This window comes from Maylandia zebra, linkage group LG6 (genome assembly GCF_041146795.1).
Source record: "Maylandia zebra isolate NMK-2024a linkage group LG6, Mzebra_GT3a, whole genome shotgun sequence".
In the NCBI taxonomy this organism is placed as follows: domain Eukaryota; kingdom Metazoa; phylum Chordata; class Actinopteri; order Cichliformes; family Cichlidae; genus Maylandia; species Maylandia zebra.
Window position 1 is genome coordinate 25,468,122 of NC_135172.1, and position 23,096 is coordinate 25,491,217.

At 40.8% G+C, this 23,096-nt stretch overlaps 3 protein-coding genes across 3 annotated transcripts; 2 read left to right on the top strand and 1 right to left on the bottom strand.

Moving 5' to 3' along the window:
* Positions 1 to 1,451: 1,451 nt before the first annotated feature.
* map9 (microtubule-associated protein 9) lies at positions 1,452 to 7,947 on the top strand. Its single transcript, XM_012922752.4, has 13 exons — positions 1,452 to 1,760; positions 1,857 to 1,947; positions 2,421 to 2,942; positions 3,024 to 3,190; positions 3,298 to 3,391; positions 3,873 to 3,940; positions 4,429 to 4,490; positions 4,582 to 4,744; positions 5,100 to 5,186; positions 5,280 to 5,441; positions 5,529 to 5,674; positions 6,013 to 6,148; positions 7,315 to 7,947. Exons 1-13 carry the CDS (start codon positions 1,689 to 1,691, stop codon positions 7,432 to 7,434), a joined length of 1,890 nt encoding a protein of 629 aa, XP_012778206.2. The 5' UTR covers positions 1,452 to 1,688; the 3' UTR covers positions 7,435 to 7,947.
* Positions 7,948 to 9,064: 1,117 nt separating this feature from the next.
* Positions 9,065 to 15,757, top strand: ugdh (UDP-glucose 6-dehydrogenase). The gene is made up of 12 exons (XM_004564303.5): positions 9,065 to 9,288; positions 10,267 to 10,428; positions 10,878 to 10,979; positions 11,381 to 11,581; positions 11,658 to 11,855; positions 12,746 to 12,893; positions 12,979 to 13,073; positions 13,286 to 13,416; positions 13,666 to 13,805; positions 14,741 to 14,832; positions 14,940 to 15,050; positions 15,154 to 15,757. The coding sequence occupies exons 2-12, from the start codon at positions 10,267 to 10,269 to the stop codon at positions 15,262 to 15,264; spliced, it is 1,491 nt and encodes a 496-aa protein (XP_004564360.1). The 5' UTR covers positions 9,065 to 9,288; the 3' UTR covers positions 15,265 to 15,757.
* Positions 15,758 to 15,759: 2 nt separating this feature from the next.
* On the bottom strand, positions 15,760 to 22,123 carry lias (lipoic acid synthetase). Its single transcript, XM_004564302.6, has 11 exons — positions 21,951 to 22,123; positions 21,533 to 21,702; positions 20,625 to 20,718; positions 19,955 to 20,035; positions 19,623 to 19,779; positions 19,303 to 19,360; positions 19,094 to 19,222; positions 18,699 to 18,844; positions 18,545 to 18,615; positions 18,359 to 18,470; positions 15,760 to 17,498 (listed from the first exon to the last, which is right to left on the bottom strand). Exons 1-11 carry the CDS (start codon positions 22,032 to 22,034, stop codon positions 17,443 to 17,445), a joined length of 1,158 nt encoding a protein of 385 aa, XP_004564359.4. The 5' UTR covers positions 22,035 to 22,123; the 3' UTR covers positions 15,760 to 17,442.
* Between the last annotated feature and the right edge of the window lie 973 nt (positions 22,124 to 23,096).

Sequence of the window (23,096 nt, forward strand, 5' to 3'; positions counted from 1 at the left end):
GACTCTGAGTATTCAACAAAACCACTGATGGTCTTTCTGTTGTAGCATCAAAGCTACAACAGAATGGCTGAAAAAGAAAAGAATCAAGGTGTTGCAGTGACCCAGTCTAGACCTCAACCTGACTGAAATGCAGTGAAGGGACCTCAAGAGAGCTGTGCATAAACAAATGCCTGTAAAATCTCAGTGACTCAAGCTATACTGTAATAAACAGTGGGCCAAAATTTCTCAACAGTGATATGAGGGACTGATTAAATCATATAGAAAACCACTTCTTCCAGTTACTGCTGCTAAAAGTGATTCTTTAGTTTTTCACAGGACTGCATATTTGTATGTGTTTGTCATCCTTAAAGATTAGGCTCTCTCTAGTTAAGGTATTTTCAAAATAAATTTTAACAATGTTAACCGTAGCTCAGGGGGTTGGAAATCGCATCTGTAACCGGAAGGTCGCCGGTTTGATCCCTGGGCTCTCTGTCCTGGTCGTTGTGTCCTTGGGCAAGACACTTTACCCTACCGCCTACTGGTGTTGGCCAGAGGGGCCGATGGCACGATATGGCAGCCTCGCTTCTGTCAGTCTGCCCCAGAGCAGCTGTGGCTACAACTGTAGCTGCCTCCACCAGTGTATGAATGTGAGAGTGAATGAATAGTGGTATTGTAAAGCGCTTTGGGTGCCTTGAAAAGGGCTATATAAATCCAATCCATTATTATTTATGTGATTACTCCTCTTGATAATTAAATCACTTATTCAAAAAAAAAAGTGGTCCTTATTAATATCAATTTGAGGCTAGACTGGGTAAATAAAGTAGATAACTTCTGACGTTACAGTATTTTTTCACATAAAATTCCTTCATTGTGTTTTTGCTATATAGCCCTCTGGTTGTGTGCAACCCCCCTTCCCTTACATGTAGTGTTCTGGTCACAAGTGACCAGCCAGTTTTAACAGCTCTTAAATTAACATAAGAAACATTTTTCACCACCAGATTCAGTTCAGTGGGTGGGTCAGTGGGTCGTTCAGTGGTCATTCACTTGGCCATTCAGTGAGGTATTCAGGGGGTCAGAGGCCAAAGGGGCGTGAGGGGTGGATTCCCATTAATTTCCTAAAAAACTCAAAATTCAACGAAAGAGGTGCTCATCACTTTTAGATGTTCAAGTGCATCGTGTGGAGGATGCCACAAGTCCTCAAGGAAATCGGATGTGAAACACAATAGTTATGAGTTTTTACATTTGTAAATCGGTCAGATTTGACCTGAACACGGCAGGAAGGTTTTAAATAGTCTATCTCTAATTAGCCTTCTTGTTACCTTTAAATAAACTTTGGACTATAAAACTATGAATCATGTCTCCCAAGCACTGAACACAATAGTTTAGACATTTTAATAATTAAATAAACAAACATATTCCTTCCGAAACAAGTCTTGTCCTAAGTCTTCTAAGCATGCGCAGTGCTAAAACGGAACTGTCCGTCTGTTTCCCTGGGTTACCATCAACAACTTCGCTAGCCCACAGTATCTTCAGTATGCTAGCGTGGCTTTAGGGTCTCGTGTATCATTATACATCGGCATAAAAATATGTATAGAATAGGTGATTAAGCTTGAAGAGCAGCACGGGAGGTTAATAACGTGTTTAGAGGCTAATTAGCTCGAGCGAATGAACCCCAGCTAGCATTTTAGGGAGCTGTTTACAGCTTTAGGATGACCGAGCAGGAGTACGGGACTCTTGCTTATTCAAAAAGTCCGAAAACATCTAAAAGAACAACATTTCAGGTAAGGACCGTTTCTAAACAAAATAAGAAATGAGCGGCTCAGTTAAACCTGATTATTAAAGGAGAATCATGTTAACCTGAAATTATGTCGCTTTAGGATGAACTCCAGGCTGCTGTCTCTGCCAGGGCGACCAAAGCCAAGACAGATCAGTACACCTACTCTGATGACTTCGAAGAAGATGAAGATGGTATAACGAAAAAGAGTTATTATATCTAAAAAGGACTCTAAGTGAATGGAGTAGTTCATTTGTTACAGAGGGATAGTAGCGAAGGTTAAAGGGAAGGCTTAAAAGATGGACGTAAGACCTGCTGTGATGCATGGTTTAGAGAGCGTTATACTGAAAAATAGACTGGAAGTGGAGCTGGAGGTGGCAGAGCTGGAGATGTTGGGATTTTCAATGGGAGCGACTGAGATTGACAGCTTGGGTTAGGCTGTCAGGAGACAAAGCTAGAGAGAAGGTTGAGATGGTTTGAAGACATGCACAGGAGGGATAGTGGATGCTGCAGGTAGAGCTGCCTAGATGTAAGTGAAGGAGGACATGTAGAGGGTTGGTGTGACAGAAAGGGATGCTAGGAGTAGGGTGGGAGGGAAGAAGATGATTGATTAAAAACAACAACAACAACAGTGTGTGTGTTGACAGTTTATCTTTTTGTTTTTCAGATTTTTTAAACAGACTCCTTAAATTAAGAAAAAAGAAGACAGATCCTCTCAAAGCTGGGAAGAATAAAGCCAAAATCATTAACAACTTTGACCTCTCAGATGATGAAGACAAACACAGGAGGACAAAGAAAGTTTCATTCCTGAAAACAAAAAGAATCAGCTCTCCCTCCAACAGCACCACTGCGTCAGAGTCACAAGAAAAAAACGAGCCCCTAGACTCACACACGGCTGCACGTGATAGTTCTAATGGGTCAGCATCTTCACAACGCTCCACAGATGACGCACAGTTTAAAAATGCTCGTGTGGATTCAGCTGATCCTCAGATCACAAGAGAAAGCTCAAGTAAATCTCTGTCATACCAAACATCAGACGATACTCTCCTGGACATGCCTTTACCGTTACCATCTGACAGCAGCGTGGTGGAAACTCCAGGGCCAGAGCAAAAGAGCGGCTCTGCTGCTGAAGAAAGCTCACAGACTTCACAGTTATCAACATGTGACCTGAACCACACAGCTTCAGCAGGTCTGTTTAGTTTAATACACAATACTGCTATCAGGAATCAGTGCAGATTTTACATTTAGATTTACACCTGTCACCATTCAGATAGTGTTTCAGAGAGGGAGCCACCAAGACCTAAACCCCGGCAAAGGACCCTAAGATTGAGCTTTCACACTTCAGAGAAGCCAGCTGAAGACTTTCAGGATCTCAGCAGGCCTCAGACTTCTTCTGTATCAATTCCTCTCTCAACTGATACATCTGGCACCATAGCTGTAAGGAGCTGCAGTCCAGCTGTGCTTTGTTAATCAGTGTTTTAAGCTGCAAACTAAAATGAAACTTTTCATAATCAGAGGATGTTTGTGATGTTGTTTCATCATAGTGGACAGAAGGAGACCACACAGTTTCACCCTCTTCAAATAAGAGTGCACGGTCTGCACTCCTCACAAAGTCCACTGTTGATTCTGGATCGAAAGGTAATGATCATAAAAAAAATCTTCAAAACCTTTTTTTCTTTTTATTCAGGACATTTAAAAAAGGGCAACTACAGATAATATGGTGTGACGTTAGCAAATCGTAAGGAAGACGAGAATAAAAATACTTTTATATTTATAGGTATTGGAGTTTGCATGCAATTATTGATTAGTTATGCACTGACTTGGGCAGCAAAATTTAACACAAAAAATATTCATTAAAATCTGGACTTTAGAAAAATGTAGAAAAATGTGTTGTTTAAATATATATATATATATATATATATATATATATATATATATATATATATATATATATATATATATATATATATATATATATATATATATATATTTTAAACCTACTGTGGGAGAAAAATCAATCACTCCACATTATAATAATCATTAAAAAGTCAAAAGAAAATAACCAATATTTTTGCTACATGTCTAATTAATGCTCTTAATATTTGTTTTATTGTTTTAGATGGCTTTATTTCTGATGACAGCAAAGAGCAGGAGAGGAACTACTCCACATCATTTGAAGAATTTACTGTAAGACATATTCTGCACTGTGTAACGTCGCTGTGAAGTTTAGTTTTTTTTAATGAATCACAGCTTATTCTGAGGAGAGCTCCAGCTTCAGTTTGTGTGGGTTTTCAGTCACTCGGCTGATGGTAGTCTTAAGCGCTTGAGTTGAGGCAACAGGACTGTTTTGTAGGTTTGTGAAGACGTTACACATGTCATCTAAGAGGCTTCTTATGTTCTAAAAACTGATGGAGAATTCTGTGTATTTAACCTATAGCGAGGTCGTCCTCTTGGAGGTGGTCCTGAGAGTTGTTGACCCACCTTGTAATTATTAAAGGTCACATGAGGGTCTGAAGGTATGAATCAAGGCATGCGTCATTACGCTGCATTCCAGATTGAACACATAGAAGAAGCCTTGTGGATGAGAGGTCAAACATCTTCACGAACCAAAATCAAGTCCGGTTGCTTCCATTTCAAGAGTCTAAGAGCTCAGTCTGTGCATTGTTGTCTTCCAGGGATGCTCAGGAGATCCCTCAGCTCATCTCTCTCATGTCTCTGAGGAATCTGTTGAAGCAAGGTTGGTAATCAAGCTGCAGTAGCAGAGCTCTATGTGTGAAGCAGACCTGATCACTTAGCTGGCCTTTCTGTTGTTGTTTTGTTTAAATTAGGACTTTGAGTTCTCACTCTAAGACCACTCCAAGATCTCAGAGTGCATGCTCCAGGAAAGTGGAGTCCAAGTATTTGGGGTCTCTCAAAGTTCTGGACCGTAAAGTCTCTTTACAAGAGTCTCAGCCACAAGAAGCAGATTCCCTCCGAGCTGCCATTTATCAGGTCGGTGTGGTTCTGAGGGTGTTGTCTTTTCTAGTTTTTTTTAAATTGTCAGCCATGCAGTGGAGAAAAGCACTGTGACGTACCCTTATATCTACAGTTAAAAGTCTGTGTGTAAAAGACAATGAAAACCTTACTCAGCACTGCTCCGAAGAACCATGCAGCTAAATATAGAGTAGCAGTGGTTTTACTAATCTAAATTAAAAGAGTGTTTCGTAATCGTGTGAGTTGTTGGGAGAAAACAATGTACTGCACATTGAACATTTAGATTTGAATGAATGTGTGTATGTGTTAAGCGGGCCTCAGAGTATCAAAAGCACATTCTCAGTCCAGTAAAATCCACCCTCACTTTTACAAGGAATGGCTCAAAAAGAAGAAGGAAAAGTCGAGGGAGAACATGCAACTGAAGAAGAAAGAGGCCATGTTGAAAGAAAAAAAGGAAAAGGTGAGTCATCTGTGTTTTAGACAAACTACAGAGCACCTTACAAGCTTTAAAGATTACATGGATGCTCTTCAATTTTTTTCAAAAAACAAACAGGAAGAGGAGGCTAAAAAAGAAGATGCTGTTGCGTTCTATGAGGCTTGGAAGAAAAAGAAGGCAGAAAGCCTCAAATCTAAGGCCAAAGAGAAGGAAGCTGTGATTAGAAAAGAACAAAAAGCAGCTGAGGAGAAAGAAGAAAAAAGGCAGACTGCTCAACAGGTAAAAGCATACATCACTCTGACACCTATAATGAGATTGCTTGTGTGTATCCGTGAGGTTAATTTGGTATTTTAATAACAATTAAAGGTGTTTGAGAAATGGAAACGTGAGCATGATCATCTGCTAAAAGAGAATTACAGAAAACAAAAGGAGGCTGAAAATAAATTGAAGCTTAAAAACAAAGAACAGGAGGAGGTGAGAAAAAGGGACAGCAGGTCTGCCTTTTCTAACTGGTGAGTGGAAATCATTCATTATTAATTTGTCCCATTTATTTAAAGGTGATGAAAAGAGATATCTCTTTTTTTAAGGCACTGAGAATTCATTTTTTGCAGAATGATCTGAACAACAGATCCAAAAGATGACTGAGCTTTGCTTTTAGTGGTGGTAATACATAGATTTAAATGTGCATATATGTTTAATAAAACTTGTAACAGCTGTGGTGCCGGGTTGAAAAATATCGCCCACCAGATGGCAGTCAAAGCTCAGATCTTCATCCACTGTTTATTTCTAAAAACCTCACAGAAAAGTCATGTATACTGATTTTTTAATCCTCTTTTTAAACATGATTAAGGTGTGAAAAGAAGAAAGAAGTTATCGATGACAAATTCACGTCAGAGCGCAAAGAAATCAAAAATAAAGCGGAGGAGGAGAAATACACGAAGGAAGAAAGAGATAAAATGGCTTTAGAGGTGTATGAAAACTGGCTGGTAAGTAGAATTATTAATGATTATTACCAGCATCTGAGGTGCTGCTCGCCGCATCCTTTTTTGTTCATGAGACAGATGGTCTCTCGCTTAGCAGTCGCGACCAGGCTCCAGTGTGAACTCTTCTTTTGTGACTACTTAGATGGCACTGACAGATTTCACTGCTCAGGAGGGGAAAATCTGAACGTTCAACCAACTGTTTCAGCATATCTTTAATGAAACTGTTGTGAATTTCTTCTGATTTAATGCTTTTACCTCATTCTGTTTCTGAGAATTTTTTCTGAAAGTTTTTAAAATAAAAAAAGTGTGATAGCTTAATAAGATCAGAACCTTACGTTATATAGATTGTAGATTAAATCAGCATCTAAATATATTTTTTGTTTGTGTAACTTTTTGGCCAAATGAGCCTGCATTTTACACATAAAGCTCAAATTAAATATGTACAGTACTGTGCAAAACTGTTGATCCATCCCTCATTTGTTTATATTTTGCTTCCAAGGAGCCAGACTTGGCGTTGAGTGATAAATCTCCAGGCTTTCTGAAGGTCTGCTGGACATTTTTGAACTCATTTTTAGAGGATTTCTTTGTTTTTTCTTGTGGATCACCATGCAGTAATAAAAGTATTCGTATGAAATATTGACTTTCAAGCTTGTTGGTATTGCACCAGGTATGGCTCAAGACTTTTGCCCAGTATTGTATATCCAGCCTTACTCCCTCTTTGATTAATCATTTCCTGACCTCGGAGTTTTTTGTTGTGTTGCCTTGGATGTGCGTGACTCGTAGCGCAGTAACTCTCTCCATTTCATAGAGCTTTCACAGCATGACCACAGTTATGAAATTGTACACGTGTCTTGAGATCATAATGGGCGTGATCTTTGACTCAGAGCTTTGTTTTGTCTGCCTGAAGTCCATCTTCCCCCTCGATGTTCAGACTAATTTATAGAGACGAGATCACATCATCCCTGTCAGTACCTGTTACATACATAATTGATTTGAACTTTTATTAAGTTAAATATGAGGTTCACACCACTGTCCCACGGTCTTCTTAATTTCTGGTTGTATAAGGCGTTGTTATCAGGTGTACAAATCTAGTATTTTTGAATATATTGTATGTGTGAGCAGTCCTTGTCCTTGTGGCTAGTGTCACAGATTTTCTTGTTGTTCTTTAGGCAAGAAAAGATCTAGAGCAGAAGAGACGCAGAGAAGAGAGACGGATACAAGAGATACTCGGAGACAGCCCACCTCCACCATGGAGCCCCCCAAATAAAACCATACCGTTTCGAAGATGACGAATAAAATGTAACATAACACCCGTGTAATGTCTGTTGGTGCTATGTTACATGTTTTTGCAAATGCAAGTTTGTAATGTATGTTGTTCTCTGATAGCTACTTTCATATGATTTTGTATTAGACAGCAGATCTAGTGTGTGTTTATATTTTTATATGTTTTCTAACTCAGATGTTTGCAAAATTGGAAACAGTTGTGGGACAGAATGATTTTGTGATATGTCAAGGAAAAATTCATGTATTTAATTTTTTAAAATTGTATTTGATTATTTTTATAAATATGTTTATGCTTTAGCATGTAATAATAATAATAATAATGATGATAATAATAATGAATGTATTTAAAGGCCCTTTACAGGCACTCAAGGACACGTTACACCCAATTAAATATCATATTATGATTGAAATTACAGTTGAAAAACAACTTAGAATTAAAAGTTAAGATAAAATTTTCAATAAAACAACAGACAATTAGGGCTTAACATGAGAATGTGCAGTAAAGCAGTTTAACATTGTTGTTGTTGTTTTTGCTGATTCCCTTTTAATGTTTATTTTTGTCTTCTGGTTAAGAAGAACTCACAAACCTGCAAATGATTTATTTATTTTTTGTATTGTAAGGGCATTTCAGTAATTACTTAATAACTTCTCACCCACAGTTATGTTTATAAGTATTTGGAGGAAGACAGGTTTTTGTATTTTGCCTCTGTACACCACCACAGTAGATTTTGAGGTGCAGACTTCCTGTTTTAATTCTGGGGATTTAACTAAATATTGAATAATTGTTTTACACAGGCTCCTATTTTCACAGCTCAAATGGAATTAGAGAATTAACTGACATGTAGGAGGCCCAAAATGCAGAGTCATCGCCCAGATGTGCCCAGAGATCACGGTGACTGTTGTGGAGGTCAATGGGTCCCGTTAATTCTCATTCATAATACCATTATCTAAAAAGCTGATATGAGGATAGTCGGACAGGATTAATTGTTAGAGATCTGGTAAAGCTTTAACTAGCAGCAGTTGGTCATAGGCTGTATTGATATGCTCACCTTTGAGATTCAAATACAGCATCTCAGAAATGCTTCAAGCTTCTTTCATTTATTTGACAGAATTCTAAACATGGTTTAAAAAAACAACTTTAAATTGGTTGCTTTCCTGGCATGGAGTTGACTTTTAACTGTAGTTCACAAATTTTCAACAGGGTTGAGGTTAGGGGGTTGATATTCCAGCAGTTCTTAATGGCAGGCTTGATTCTTAGTGGTCTCTGGGTTGTTGCTGAACACGTTTGAATAATTTGTACAATTATTTGAACTAATCACCCTGGAATCTGCAGTTGTTTAGAAGTGGCTCTAAGAGACCTTCCTGACTATGAAGCTATGATTCTCCCTTTTAGATCTCCACTGAGTTCCATGGAGCTTTGCATTGTTCTGAGAATTGGTCAGTCCAATATTTGCTGTCTTAAGTCATGAAAGATGGATACTATACAATTATTTCATCTCGGAAAAAGAACAATTACCATTACATTCATGTCCATGATGACTGTAAACTTCTAACCACAGCTCTCTATATAACGGTGTAAAATGCTTTTACTTTGAAGGTATGATGCCGGAAGTCTGACCAGTAAATAAATAGTGGTTTCTCCGAAGAAGCGCTTCACTTTAGGTTGAGGTCCAGGTGAGGAAAGTTGTTGCAGAGATTTCATTGGTGTGGTTTTTATACGTCGAGCTCTGGTTTGCTTTCATTTATCGTGTGTAACGGAACCGTGGCCGTGGGTTTGACGCCGGGACAGGACACATTTAGCGGAAGAGCTAACACAGTCTGCGCATTACTGAAGTTCAGAGACTGTCGAGCTGGCAGAGGTAACGAACCGTTAGCTAACCCGCTGACAACAAACACTTACCCACTCATTCATTTTCGTGTTTAGTTCTCCCTGTTTGAAGGAACAGAACTTAAAGTAGCTTCATCGTTCTCCTGTCGATGTGCCACATCAACGCGGGGCAGCTAACGCGAACTAAGTGAAAGGCATCACCGATAAAGGGCTCATTTTTCATCTCTGCTTGACGTGGCTGAGCTGCAATAAAAGGCTCTTTATATTCCACCAGGCTACAACTGTGCACCTGGCAACTATTACCGCGGCACCACCGAGGAGGTGAAGTACTCCCGAGGAGGATTTTAGACAGAAAATCTAATTATTTGAGGGGAGCCACTCCCCTCTGAGTGTAACAGGGAATCAGCTTACCTGACTTGTAAAGTTGAGGCATCAGCAAAGCAATTATTTTCCTGTGACGGAACTAGTCATTACTGTAATTTTCTGTTATTTTGATAGTTGGATGGTAGCGTTTTACTTGCTTCTTATGCACTAATATTCCAGTCATCATCTGCAGAGAAACTGGATCTATAACGTTTAAACTATTAGAAATATGTTTGAGATGCTGTTAAAATGTTTTGTCCTCGACTATTTGAGCCACAGTTTTTTCATGTTTTTTCATATACATACCGACTTTCATGATAGCAAATTCATTTTTAAAAAAAGATTTTGTTGACAAAGATTGTATTGTTATGAAGCTGAAATTATGAGTGAGATCATCGATTACTACTTACTCTTCATCTTCAAATCCTTATAAATTGTTTTTTTTAAGTGATTTGGAGCAAAAACTGTCCAGGACTCCTTGGGACCCCCTCCTCTTATTTTCTTATCTGGCAAACCCACTGATAAGCTGTTGGCAAGCACTGAAATGTGTACAAATAAGGCTTGCTTGATGGGTACTTTATCTCTTTATTTGCAGGGAAGTGTGTTCACTTGATAACTTTATAGCTCTGTGTTGTGTCCTCCCCAGATGTTTCAAATAAAGAGGATCTGTTGCATTGGTGCGGGTTACGTAGGAGGCCCAACATGCAGCGTCATCGCCCAGATGTGCCCGGAAATCACAGTGACTGTTGTGGACGTCAATGAGTCCCGAATCAAGGCCTGGAATTCTGACACTCTGCCCATTTATGAGGTAGCGTGCCATTATTTAAAAAAAACAAAAAACGTGGCGCTGAGGATAGTAGGACAAGATTAATTATTAGAGATCTGGTTAAACTTTAACAAGCAGGAGTAGGTCATAGGCTATTATCCTGATATGTGCAGCTTGAGATTAATATTCAGCATCTCAGAAAAGCAGTAAAGTGTTCAGATTCATTAAAGTGTTAAAGGAGTAGGTGTAGCCAGGCAACAGTTCCAGGCAAATGTTTTTGTTAAACATTGCTCCACCTCATGGACAAAATGAAACCTAAATTACTTCCAGACTGTGTTGCAACTTTTCTACGTCAACTCTGACCACGGTGTATTGCATCATCGTGAGTAGTTTAAGGTTAGTCAGTGGTCACTGTGAGCTGGTGTTGCACTCTTCACGTTTATTTTTCCTGCTGTCTTACTAACACGGCCTCTCACTTCCTCCCATTTCAGCCTGGACTGAAGGAGGTGGTTGAATCATGCAGAGGAAGAAATTTGTTTTTTTCCACAGACATAGACTCGGCTATCAGGGACGCAGACCTCGTCTTTATCTCTGTGAGTCCATCATTTAGCTCCACACACACACAGCCCTAGAGCCCGACTGATCCTGGATATTCGGTGGTTGAATATAAGTGAAAGATGTCTGTCAGTCTTCAGTTGTATTTAAAAGAGGAGATTGTGGCCTTATTATTTAACTTCTCAGCAACGCATGTAACATGCTATGCAGAACACGTTCTGCTCAGCTGTGATGTGTAACGGCTCTGTAATGACACAGTTTCTAATTTACTCCACTTTTCTCCTTTCTGCATTAAGTTTCTATCTTGTTCCAAATATACAGTTCAACACAGGCCGATAATGATCGACCAAAATTTCATTAGGGTTCTCCATCACACACTGGTTTTGCTTGTTTGGCCCACTGACATAATTAAACTGCACCTCTCCTTGCACTCCTCCAGGTGAACACCCCAACAAAGACTTACGGGATGGGGAAAGGTCGCGCGGCTGACCTGAAGTTCATCGAGGCGTGCGCCCGGCGCATTGTCGAGATGTCCGACGGCTACAAGATTGTCACGGAGAAGAGTACGGTGCCAGTGCGCGCCGCCGAGAGCATTAGACGGATATTTGACGCCAACACCAAACCCAGCCTCAACCTGCAAGTGCGTACCGTCACGTGAACAAAGCTCTTCGACCTTTGCTGAGCTGCTTGTTTCTAAAGTTGTGCTGCCGCTTCAGGTGCTGTCCAACCCAGAGTTCCTCGCAGAAGGAACGGCGGTGCGGGATCTGAAGGAGCCAGATCGCGTCCTGATTGGTGGAGATGAGACTGCTGAAGGTCAAAAGGCGATCAGAGCGTTGTGTGCTGTATATGAGCACTGGGTCCCCAAGGAGCGCATCATCACCACCAACACGTGGTCATCTGAGCTCTCAAAGCTGGTGAGTGAACCTCTGGGTGAGGTCGACCACAGAGAACAGTTTCGTAAATCTGTTGGTTGTTGTAGCAATTTATTAATCGTTTGCAAAAAAAGGCCAGTTTTCTTGGAAAATATCTCATGATTAATATTTTTAATATTTAACAGTCAATAAAAAAAATAAATTACCAGAACTACATAGATTAGATTTGTGTTTATTAATCTGTTTCCAAATAGCTGCTCTTTATTTAATCCGTATATTGAAGGGTATATAAAACATGGAAAAAGGGTCAGATAGATGAACTCTGCTTGTAGAAAATAAACTGTGTAAATTATTAAGACATCAACTTTTACTTTGTGCTGTCAATTAATTTCTATGATCAATTTTAATCAGCTAGTTGTTACTCATTTAGCGAAAACGTTGTATTTAGTTATTTATTTCATGTGTGTGAGACGATCCACTCCACCCTACCTTTCAGTCTGTCTGTGAAGCGGTCCTTTTATGCAGGAAATTGAGAAGCGCTCTGGCTGAATGTTTCCATTCAGTAACATCTTCGCCCAGTGCCAGTGCTCTATAAAAGCTCTTGGAGTTAGTTGCTGGGCGTCTCTCCTGCCCTGAGTCACATTTGATTTCTGTGGCTTCTTGGTTTGCTTGTTGGACTAAATGTCCTTGAATGCACCATCTCTTGACTCGTGCATTCACTTGCACTACGGATCACATTGATTACACACACCACGGCTCAATTTCAGGTCTTTGTTCGTTTGATAAAAAAAAAAAACTTTTTTTTAATTGGATTTGTGAGTCTCCTTCTGTCATCGCTGAGTGGCCTGGTGTATGAGAAGTGTGTAAGTGATTATCACAGTACTTGTCCTTATCACAGAGCTAAACGAGTATTCCTGTGTGTCTGTGTGCAGGCAGCTAATGCATTCCTGGCACAGCGAATCAGCAGCATCAACAGTATCAGTGCTCTGTGCGAGGCCACTGGAGCCGACGTGGAGGAAGTGGCCAAGGCGATCGGCATGGACCAGAGAATAGGGAACAAGTTCCTTAAAGCCAGCGTAGGTGAGAGACAGTTTGTTTTCACATCCGCTGAACATGTACGAATGTTTCCCGTTCATCTCTTTGCTGTTTCTGATGCCTCGTACAGGTTTCGGTGGAAGCTGTTTCCAGAAGGATGTGCTGAATCTGGTGTATCTGTGCGAGGCCCTCAACCTGCCTGAGGTGGCTTCCTATTGGCAGCAGGTGAGAGCGACGCTCCTTTAGATGAGGAGTAGTGGCTGAAGTCAGAGCCTCTCCCGAATGACTGAACACTTCGCCTTAGGCTAAGGGAGATTTTGTGGCAGAATCAATGCAGAACATTTTGGACATAACTGTTTATTTCCAATTAAACAACTTGTACATCTAGTACTGAGTAGTGACAGTAGCACTTATTTTATTATTATTATTTTTTTAAGGTGATCGACATGAATGAGTACCAAAGACGACGGTTTGCCTGCAGGATCATCGACTGTCTCTTCAACACTGTTACCGGCAAAAAGATCGCCCTGCTGGGCTTCTCCTTCAAAAAGGACACGGGTGACACGAGGTGGGTCTCCTCCTTTTATTTTGGCCATTTCTTTCCCGTTTTGATTCACTTGAAATGGCTTTGTTAAACTTTTGTTAATCATAAACCTCAGTGTATGAAAGGATAATGAAGAGCCCATTTCAAACCCTGGGTTTGCTCTTTGTACATACAAAACCTGCAGAGTCACTGCTGACTGCTTTAATGTGCATCTGTGAACTGTAACCTCGATTGGAGCTGACATCAAGGTGCACGTGTGTTGTGTAACTCCAGGGAGTCGTCCAGTATCTACATTTCTAAGTACCTGATGGATGAGGGCGCCAAGCTGTTCATCTATGACCCCAAAGTCCTTAAAGAGCAAATCATTCACGACCTCTCCCAGCCCAGCATCTCCGAGGACAACCCAGAGAGAGGTGTGTGTGCAGTTTGCAGGTTGCAGTTTCCAGTGCAGTACTGAAAAACTCATTGTGTAGTTTATTTTTGTCAACACCCTGATTTACTTCATGTCTGTATGAGTGAACCAGGTGGTTTAGTGTAAAGACACCTTCAGCTCACTTCAGTACCTGGCTGCAGACAGCTTAAATAAACATGATTGTAATGTGGTAATAAGTGAGCTATAGAGATGCTGCTCTGTGGGTGGTGTTACCTTTGTACAGGGCATTGCTAAGCAAACTGGTTACGGGCTCGAGCTTGACACTTTACATGCAGACAGGAGAGGTAATGATGTTATAATCAAACACCTTTAAGATCAAAACTATTAAATGACTACTCCTTTTCTGATAATAAAATCTGATAGGACTTGAAAATAAACCAGAATTCCAGGATGTATTTAATAAGATTTATAAAACTGTAACTCTGACTGTGCTGTAATAGTTCAAATTGTCTGTTGGGGAGAATTTAAGCCAACAAAGTATATCATGTCCTCTACACCCACCAATGTTATCTTTGGGTGGGTGTAAAGGACATTTTCAAGAGAACCTAAGATAGGATAGGGACACACCATGTCAGAAGCGACTAAACTTCTTAAACATCGCCTGTTTTTGCTCCATTCCTGCTCCATATTTTCATTCTTGAACTTTGGTACAATTCACATTTCAAAATGATCATTGTTTGGCTTTTACTGGGCCTTGGTGCAGAAAGTGTTTGTCTTTCCTCTCTTCTGATTGGCTGTCCCTCACAAACAGCAGGTGTGAAGAGCAGGCGGGCGTGGCAGCTGTAGCAGAGAGAACCACATTAGATATTGCTTCTCTTAGATGCCACTGAGATCTCAGTAACTTTCAGTTGCTTTATCAGTAACTAAAGCAGCACTCACTAACACTAATTTGTTTGAACTGTTCTTCATTTTTAGTGTCTGAGTTGGTGACTGTGACATCAGACCCTTATGAGGCTTGCCAGAGCGCTCATGCATTGGTCATCTGCACAGAGTGGGACATGTTTAAGGTCCCAGTTACATTTTACTACTACTTTTATTTTTTTTTAAATGCTTCGTATTTGAGGAATATGTGAGAAAACATTTTAATAGTCATATCTGCTTAATCCCACCACAGGAACTGGACTACGATAAGATTTACAAGAACATGCTGAAGCCGGCTTTCATGTTTGATGGCCGCAGAGTGCTGGACCACCTTCACCCTCATCTCCAGAGCCTTGGCTTCCAGGTAAGATTTACAAAAAAAAAAAAAGTTCCAACCCCTCCATCATGTAAAAATCCAAAGTATTTAAGTTTTGGTTTTTTTGGTTTGTTTGTTTTCCTGTCTGCAGATTGAGACCATCGGTAAAAAGGTGACACCAGCACGAATCCCCTACACTCCAGCAGCTGCTGGTCCTCGAATCACTGCCAGCGACGTTCCCACCAGCAAAGCAAAAGTCTGAAACTCATTTCTTCATCACTCAACATGCAGCAGATTCCTCCTAGCCTTTCCCCCCCTGTAGCTGGTGAAACAATCCAGATCCTTCTCCCTCAGATGCTGTATCATGCCCGATGAACAGTGTGTGTGGGGGGGATTGGATGAGAGCTGCTGATCCTTGAATCCAAAATTTGTGAATGATTGTTTTTTGTTTTTGATTAAAGCATTCCATATGCGGTTAGTTTTATACATTTCACATATCAGGTACACCTGTTGGACTGATTTCTGATGAACACTATCAGCCTGAGTGTTATATTTACTGTACAATCAACTATTGTTCTAAATCACAAATTTTATACTTATAGTATTTTTTATAAATCTACTGTATGTTAGTCTGTCCTCAATATCTGTGGCTGTTTACTCAAAAGGGCCAATGCAAGTAAATTAATTTTTCTGTTTTGTCTGTTTCAAAAGTAATAATAAAAAAAAAATAATTAAGAAATGACAAACTGCAAAAATGTGACCTTTAAGACTTTTATTTCTATAAATATCAATGTACATTTGAACTGATCGGTGTGCAGCACAAACATCTTTCTTGTCCAGCTGTGACATTTACACTGTTTTACTCTAGAAAAAGTGCACTTTCTTCCAAATTGGCTGTTCAGCAAATACACGGGTATCAAAATCTTTTGCCACCCATTTACCTGCTGGGAGGCTAATTGCCCTTGCTTTGTACCTTTCTTCCACACAGTACAGGATGGATGGTGCTTCTTGTTTTTGTATCACAAGACTGATCAAAAAAAAAAAAAAGGATCCCGCTTCATTAAATCAGTTCTAAAGAAGCAGACATGAAGATTGTATAGGAATTTCTTTTACTTATGTATTAATCACATTATTTTATTGTATAATGCCTTGGTGCCACTGGATTTTAACATGTCTCACACTCATACAGTAAGACAAATGGTGGGGGTCTAGTAAGGAAGTTGGTGGACGCAGACAACTCCACAGGAAGAGTCTTTTGTCTCTTCGAGGACTCTGGGAGGTAGCAAGGGAGTGTGAACCTTAAGGTGTGAAACAGCTGCGTACTGCCTTTTGTTCCTGAAGAAGGTATTTAACTGGGAGCCATGCTAGGCTCAGGGAGACTCTGCTGACCGTCTGCCCCGCGGTCATGCAGGCTCTCCGCCAACTTGGTTGTCTGTTGTCTTTGTGTGTTTGGATTAAAGAGTGTTAGCTACTGCTCGTCTGTAGGCTTTATTTAATCGAAAACTTCCACAACAAGGTGATCGTGAACAGAGCCCACTGTTAAAGGTCAGTAGCTGTTGAGAATAGATTCCTTAATATACATCATAGTTAAAGAGAATATAGTTTGGGATTGATTGTAATATTACAATATGGCCGTTAATGGGTGTAAGAAGGCCTGGAATGGGAACAAAGAACTGGGGTGCAGGGCAGGAGGACAATCAACCTGGGCCAGGAAGCAAGAATTACTGAGGGTGAGGGGCAGGCAAAGGGACACTACCTTAAAAGGAGATGGGGTCAGGGTGTCAGCACCCTTGGCCACTGTACTAGTGTATTTCCATTGTGGGGGTGTTTACTGTAGGGGGGAGGAGACCAGAGGTTATAACTGTAACTGTTGTGTGGAGTTCTTTAGATCAGCCTTTAGCATAGGACTGCAGTGTGCTGATCTCCAGATGCATCTGTAAGAATAATGGGTAATAAAAGGATTGTGTAAAACATGGAAACATCTCAGCGTGAGCTCTACCAGGACCAAAAGAATCGCAGAGACCGGCGTTGTCTCAACATAGCTTTTTTTTTTTTTTTAAACCCAAAGTTCACTGAGACGAGGGATGGGATTTAGGAATCCCCAAGGAGCGGAAGCAAATTACAGCCTCTGCTCCTGACAGCTGGGCGAGTTGGTGGACACTCGGGTTACCCAACGTGTCTGCTGTTTGTTCTTTGATAGTCTCTTTAAAATGCAGCCCTCTGGCTTTTTCTCAGGGAACACAGAGCAGCAGTTAGAGTATGGTCCCTGTACTTACAAGTCTGTTATTGTCACTTCTGTAGCTTTATTTAATGCCTCCCACAAACATTGTACTAATATTAAACATGTTTCCTGTGCTGTACTTTAAATCGGTGCATTACGTTACAGATGGACGAAGCTCATTTTGTCACTGCGTACAGCTGAACGCACACAGCAGGCTCCTCATTCTGCTGCTTCTGTTTCCCTCTTCTTCAGTAGATTCTTTAAGAAGAATTCGCCTGTGAAGAAAGAAAAGAAGAAATGCACTGAATTCATCCATCCTCTGCTTCTTGTCCCGTTCACAGGAGCAGCAGTCTAAGCAGAGATCCCCAAACCTACTTTCCCTGCCCACTTATCCCAGTTCTTCCATGGGGGACCCTGAAGCATTCCCAATTCACCTGAGAGAGATAACCTCTTAAGGCTACTGTGGGGTCTGCCCCAGGTCCTCCTCTAAATAGGACATACCTAAAATACCTCATTTAGGAGGAGGAGGAGTAGCAGCTCCACACCGATTCCCTTCGAAATGACTGAGCTCTACATTCCTGTCTCTGAGGGGGAGCCCACCCGCCCTTCAGAGGAAGCTCATTTCCACCACGTGAATTGATCTAATTTTTATTGAGTGATTTGGCCCAAGTTTTACTGCTGAATTTGTCTGAAAATGCAAAGCCACGTTTAATAACATGATTTCTCTTCTTAACTGAAACAAATTAACTGTCTCTCTTTTGTCTTTGTAATCATATAATTATGCTTATAGTTGATATCCCTGATCACAGTGTTTTGTTTTTATTTTTATCTCTGACCTAATATCTCCATTTTTATTTGAATGTTTTTGGCTTAGTTGGCTTTGGACAGTCACGAGGATGATTTGTGCACTTCATTAGGCACTCTTTTCCCCACCTGATCGTCTCTTTAAAAAAAAAAAAAATTGCAATGTTTATCTGACAAAGTCTATAATATGTTTCCAGAAGTGCAAAGTTGAAAATATGTAACTAAAATGATTTCATATAGAGATTTAATATTCTTTGCACACTGGCTGGACATGTTGAATATTAATATATCCAAAAAATACTAATAAACATTTATTAACATCACTTCTCACCTGCTTTGTAGGAGGATCGCACCAGTGGTCCGCTGGCTGTGTAGGTGAAGCCCATATCACTGCCAACTTTTTCCCAGTGGGCAAACCTCTCTGGAGTGACATATTCCTCCACCTAAATCCCAAAGACACGCACAGAGTCAGAGTGAATGTGTCTGTAGCCAGCAGCACAGCAGTAGGAGTGTTTACCTTTAGGTGGCGTTTGGTCGGCTGCATGTACTGCCCGAGTGTTAGACAGTCCACTTCTGCCTCTCGCAACTCTGTAATGACATCCTGTCAGAAAACTGTAGAGTTTGTCTGATTTTTTATAATGTGTGTGTGCGTGAGACAGCGGACTACACACCCGTCATAGTGCTGACGATCTGTTGGTCAGTCTCTCCGAGCCCCAGCATGATGGAGGTCTTGGTGAGCACCGTCGGTTTGACCTTTTTAGCGTGCTTCAGGACGCTCAGAGACTGATCAAAGTTTGCTCTGGGATCACGTACATGCCTGTAAATACACGACAAACATCACTGTGCATCTGAGAAATGTCTCTGCTGCACCACCTGCTGGTCAACATGTGTTACTGCAGTGTAACGACATTGCATGTTGTTATTAACTTTAACAATACTTCACACGAGCCTGCTTTATACTGTGTGTTTATGACCATGAATTTAAGCTTTTTAATGGCAGAACTAGAAATTAGATGCTCAGATTTTGACTCTGAGGACTTACAGTCTATTAAAAATCCCTCAGTACCTTTGTAGCTCGCGCACTGTTTCCACATTGTGGGCGTACACGTCTAATCCCGACAGGGCGATCTTTTCCACCGCTGCCAGGTCTCCACGGAAATCAGGAGTCAGGCATTCAACCAGAATCTGAGGATTTCTAGCAGGCAGGATCAAAGTTGCTTTTACAAAGACATTCAGATAATGTAATAAATCCAAAAGGGGCGGAGTCGTGTTTACCTTTCTTTCAGGTTAGTAACCGTCTTAGCAAAGTGCTCCGCTCCACCATCAGCAATATCTGCACAAAAATACAGAGAGAAGAAAAATCTAAGATATATATGATATATAATATTTTGAAAATGCCTTGAATTTTATCTTTAATTTGTGGACATTTTTGTATTTGTAAACTGAAAGTTAAAACCAGAACAGTCTGATTTCTTTACAGCTTTATGTTATTAAATTCTACAAATTGCAATGCAGTTGATCGTCACTCATGTAATTCTTGCTGATGCACAACAGCAAGAGACTCATGCAGATACAGTCAGGTAAGAAACTAGTACCGTCTCTGTCGACCGAGGTGAGGACCACGTAATCCAGTCCCCAGGCGGCGATGGCTTTGGCTGTGTTGTACGGCTCGTCAGGGTCAAGAGGCGGAGGCTGACGTGCTGTCTTTACTGAGCAAAACCTGCACCCACGGGTGCATGTGTCTCCCATCAGCTACACACACAAATACATTATCTCGCTAAAATAGAACAAAGAATCCAGACAAATACAAAACACTGATATGGCAGCGCCAGTTCATAAAAGAACAGATGGTGAATATTAAAGATTAAAGTGCTTCTTTGCCCTCTTCAAAAACTGGAAGTAAATTCAGAGAGCGGCAGAGACTCACCATGATGGTGGCTGTGGCTGTGGCGTACTCTCCTCCTCCCCAGCATTCCCCGATGTTCGGACACCTGGCCTCCTCACACACCTGAGATAACAGACAGATTATTCATAAATCACAACAACAGTCATCTAAAGATGCTTTATATCATAAGGTAAAGACCCAACAATATTAGAAAGAACTCCAAAACCAGATGAGCTCCTATGAGATAGGACTTTGTGACAGAGGGAAGGCAAAAAAAACAACAACACAAAAAACACTTCAACAGGAAGAAACCTCCAGCAGAACCAGGCTCAGGAAGGGGCAGCCATCTGCTGAAATCCAAACTGGGTGCTGGAAGCTTTGGAATTTTTTGAGCTATCCTACTGCATTTAAACTGTTTTAATGGGCTGTTTAATGTTTTGGCTGCTGTTACACGGGAATTTCAAAATTTCTTTCTTATCTTATTAAACATTTTTCAGCCTTTCTGTTGAAGGTTGAATAGTCAAAAACGTAGCATGTGCCGTTCAGTGAGCTGAGAAACTGCAATATTTTGATAAGTGCGTCAGTGCTACAGCAGTGTGAAGGCGAATCAGCGGAGACCTTCAAAGATCACATTAGTTGCACCTCAAACATTTCTTTAACAGCAGCCAAAAAGCAGCTGGGCTGCCTGACAACTTACAGACGGAAAACTTACCGTGTGAAGGTTGAGATCTCTCAGGGTGTTCTTCAGCCTGTTGTAATTCTTTCCAATGGGGATCTCAGTCTTCAACCATGGAGGAAGCCGCAGCCTGACAGGAACAACAGCAGACAGCTCGGTGTCTAACAGTGCTCTCATCTCTAAGTATCTGTGTCTAAATACTGCTAAAAAACGTTTACTGATAATAAAGAAACCTGCTAGGTCAGAGCCTGCAGTACGGGGAAGAGCTCATTGAGAATTAGTGGCAGGCTCTCAGGTCTGCCTGATGCCCCTACATGTAATAACTTTGTCCTCATCTGTATTTTGAGCTCTATGATGAAAAATCCTGCATGCATTTGGATGCGTTTTGCTACTAAACAGTCGTTTTCTTAATCTCAACTTCACTTGCATCTTTTGTGACTGGCTGCAGGGCGCTAACCAAGCGCCCGTTACTTTTTGCATGTGTCGACTTCGCCTTTAATGCTCATTATGGTGTTGAACTGTTCTCTATAGCATGTGTCTGCACATTTATGGTAGAGCCGAGCAGGCCAACAGCTCATTATCCAACAAACACTTTTATATTTCCTCTGAAATCCATTTTTCCATTTGAATGTTTAATGCAAACATTTTGACTAGCTTTTACTGAAGCTTTAACAGCGTTGCTTATAGCAGTGTTTGTGATGAAGTTTTGGACTCAGAGACTCAGCTTCTGTTTGTGTGCATTAACAGAACAAAATAAACGTGCAGATGCTGATTTCTATACTAAATGATAGTCGACCTATCATTTAGTATAATCCAACAGCTGCTACAAGTGAAATGCAGTCTGTTTATTTTTGTCAGTGATCATGAGTTTAAAACTCAGACATGCCAGCATCTTAACATGGACTCAAACCAAAGCTCAAGCTCCCCGGGGCCTGAAGCCTCACCTCTCTCCCTTCTGTCTCTTCAGGGTGCCTTTGTACTCAGCCCACTTGCTTTTTTCAGATAATTCCCCTGAAATAAAGTCTTGCAGGTCAGGCCCGTCGTCTCTGAGCAGCTCCTTCTTTCTGTCACTTCTCTCCGGGGAGGGTCTGGTTGATAAGCAGCTGGTGTAAACCTGCAGAGCAACACTGACGATTAGTTCAGGAGCTTCTCTGTGTTTCTACACACGGCAATTCACACTGACAAGGTGGTCACGACTCCGGCTACTAAACTACATATTCGCTTAGACACTTACAATCTGTCAGAGGCCTCCTGACAGACCCAGCTGGGAAGCCCGCAGTCAGATTTTTTCACCGGCTGGAGCCGTTAATAGACTATCCGAGCCCAAGTTTGTTAGACTGAGTTGTGAATTTAACTACTCACGTGTGGGATGCATCTGGGACTCAGCCATAGGTGGTTTGTGGAGAAACGACCCGCTACGCAACAACTTTGCTTGAGTAGCGCCATGACTTTGGCTAGCAGGCGGTTAACGTTGGGATAGCACCTCGGTGAACGACTGCTTTGGTCTGGTGCTTCACGTGAAGCGGACAGAATTGGAAAGTATTCTTTAAAAAAAATGAGCTAAAATTTCAACGTAGGTGATTTTTTTACGAACTTAATGGGTTATAGATATATTTTAAAATGAAGACTAGACGAGCTGGAACATAACATTATGGCAGCATTAAAAAATTTCTAAAACAAAATAAGGCAACAGATGGACTAAAAGATGGCCATTAATGATGATAATTTGAAAGGGACTTACATGAAAACATGTTTAAATACTATTTAACAAATTGAATCAGATTCAAATTGAGAGACAATACTCAATATTATACAATACTTAAGTAAGCGAAATCGCCCATCAGTTATAATGTTGAAATCCCTTTGCAGTGAAGTGACAGTGAACGCGTCTCTGGGAGTGCTGAATGTAGACTGTACGATGCCACTCGAATGCAGCAAAGCTAAATAAAATGTTTGAAAAGCTTGCAGTAAAAAATAACAACAGAAAACGCTGCTCTTTAACTTTTGGAATCTTTTTGGTGGTTTGCGACACCTCTGTTCAAATATTTACATCCAAAATATGCGCTCCTCGATCGTCTGGTAATGCCTGCTGGTGGCACGTACAATTGCGTGGTGACGTCGTCCTTTCCTCCTTTCCTCTGCTACCGGCGAGGTGAGGATAACCGAAAAATTGTTGCCTTGCTTTCATCTAACTACATCTATGTCTCTTAAACCTATATTTCGCTCGATTTTGAGCCATCACACTGAGAATATGTTACACTTCTCGCCATAATCTGTATTTGTAGCCTACTTTAGCTCTGTCGGGATATATGATGTTAGTTTTAATCAGGTTTGATGCTTGAGGCCTGGCGCTCTGTAAGCGCTGAGGCCCACAGCGGATTCAACAATGCTCATATTAAACATGGCGTTTGCGCGGCTTCAGGTGTTATTTAACAATTTCTAACGTTTTTACTGTATCGGTATCTCATGAAAGGAGCTGGTCGGCTATCTAATGCTTACTTCTGTTAG

Bases quoted from the DNA above. Each gene is read 5' to 3' on its own strand.
- lias (XM_004564302.6), bottom strand. From the start codon at position 22,034: ATGGCGCTACTCAAGCAAAGTTGTTGCGTAGCGGGTCGTTTCTCCACA. The intron at 19,780-19,954 runs GTGAGTCTCTGC...TTGTGTGTGTAG, and splicing joins CAGCCACAGCCACCATCATG to CTGATGGGAGACACATGCAC. The intron at 18,616-18,698 runs GTGTGTAGTCCG...ATGTCATTACAG, and splicing joins GATCGTCAGCACTATGACGG to AGTTGCGAGAGGCAGAAGTG.
- map9 (XM_012922752.4), top strand. From the start codon at position 1,689: ATGACCGAGCAGGAGTACGGGACTCTTGCTTATTCAAAAAGTCCGAAA. The intron at 1,948-2,420 runs GTATAACGAAAA...TTTGTTTTTCAG, and splicing joins CTTCGAAGAAGATGAAGATG to ATTTTTTAAACAGACTCCTT. The intron at 3,941-4,428 runs GTAAGACATATT...GTTGTCTTCCAG, and splicing joins CATCATTTGAAGAATTTACT to GGATGCTCAGGAGATCCCTC.
- ugdh (XM_004564303.5), top strand. From the start codon at position 10,267: ATGTTTCAAATAAAGAGGATCTGTTGCATTGGTGCGGGTTACGTAGGA. The intron at 13,074-13,285 runs GTGAGAGCGACG...TATTTTTTTAAG, and splicing joins TGGCTTCCTATTGGCAGCAG to GTGATCGACATGAATGAGTA. The intron at 15,051-15,153 runs GTAAGATTTACA...TCCTGTCTGCAG, and splicing joins TCCAGAGCCTTGGCTTCCAG to ATTGAGACCATCGGTAAAAA.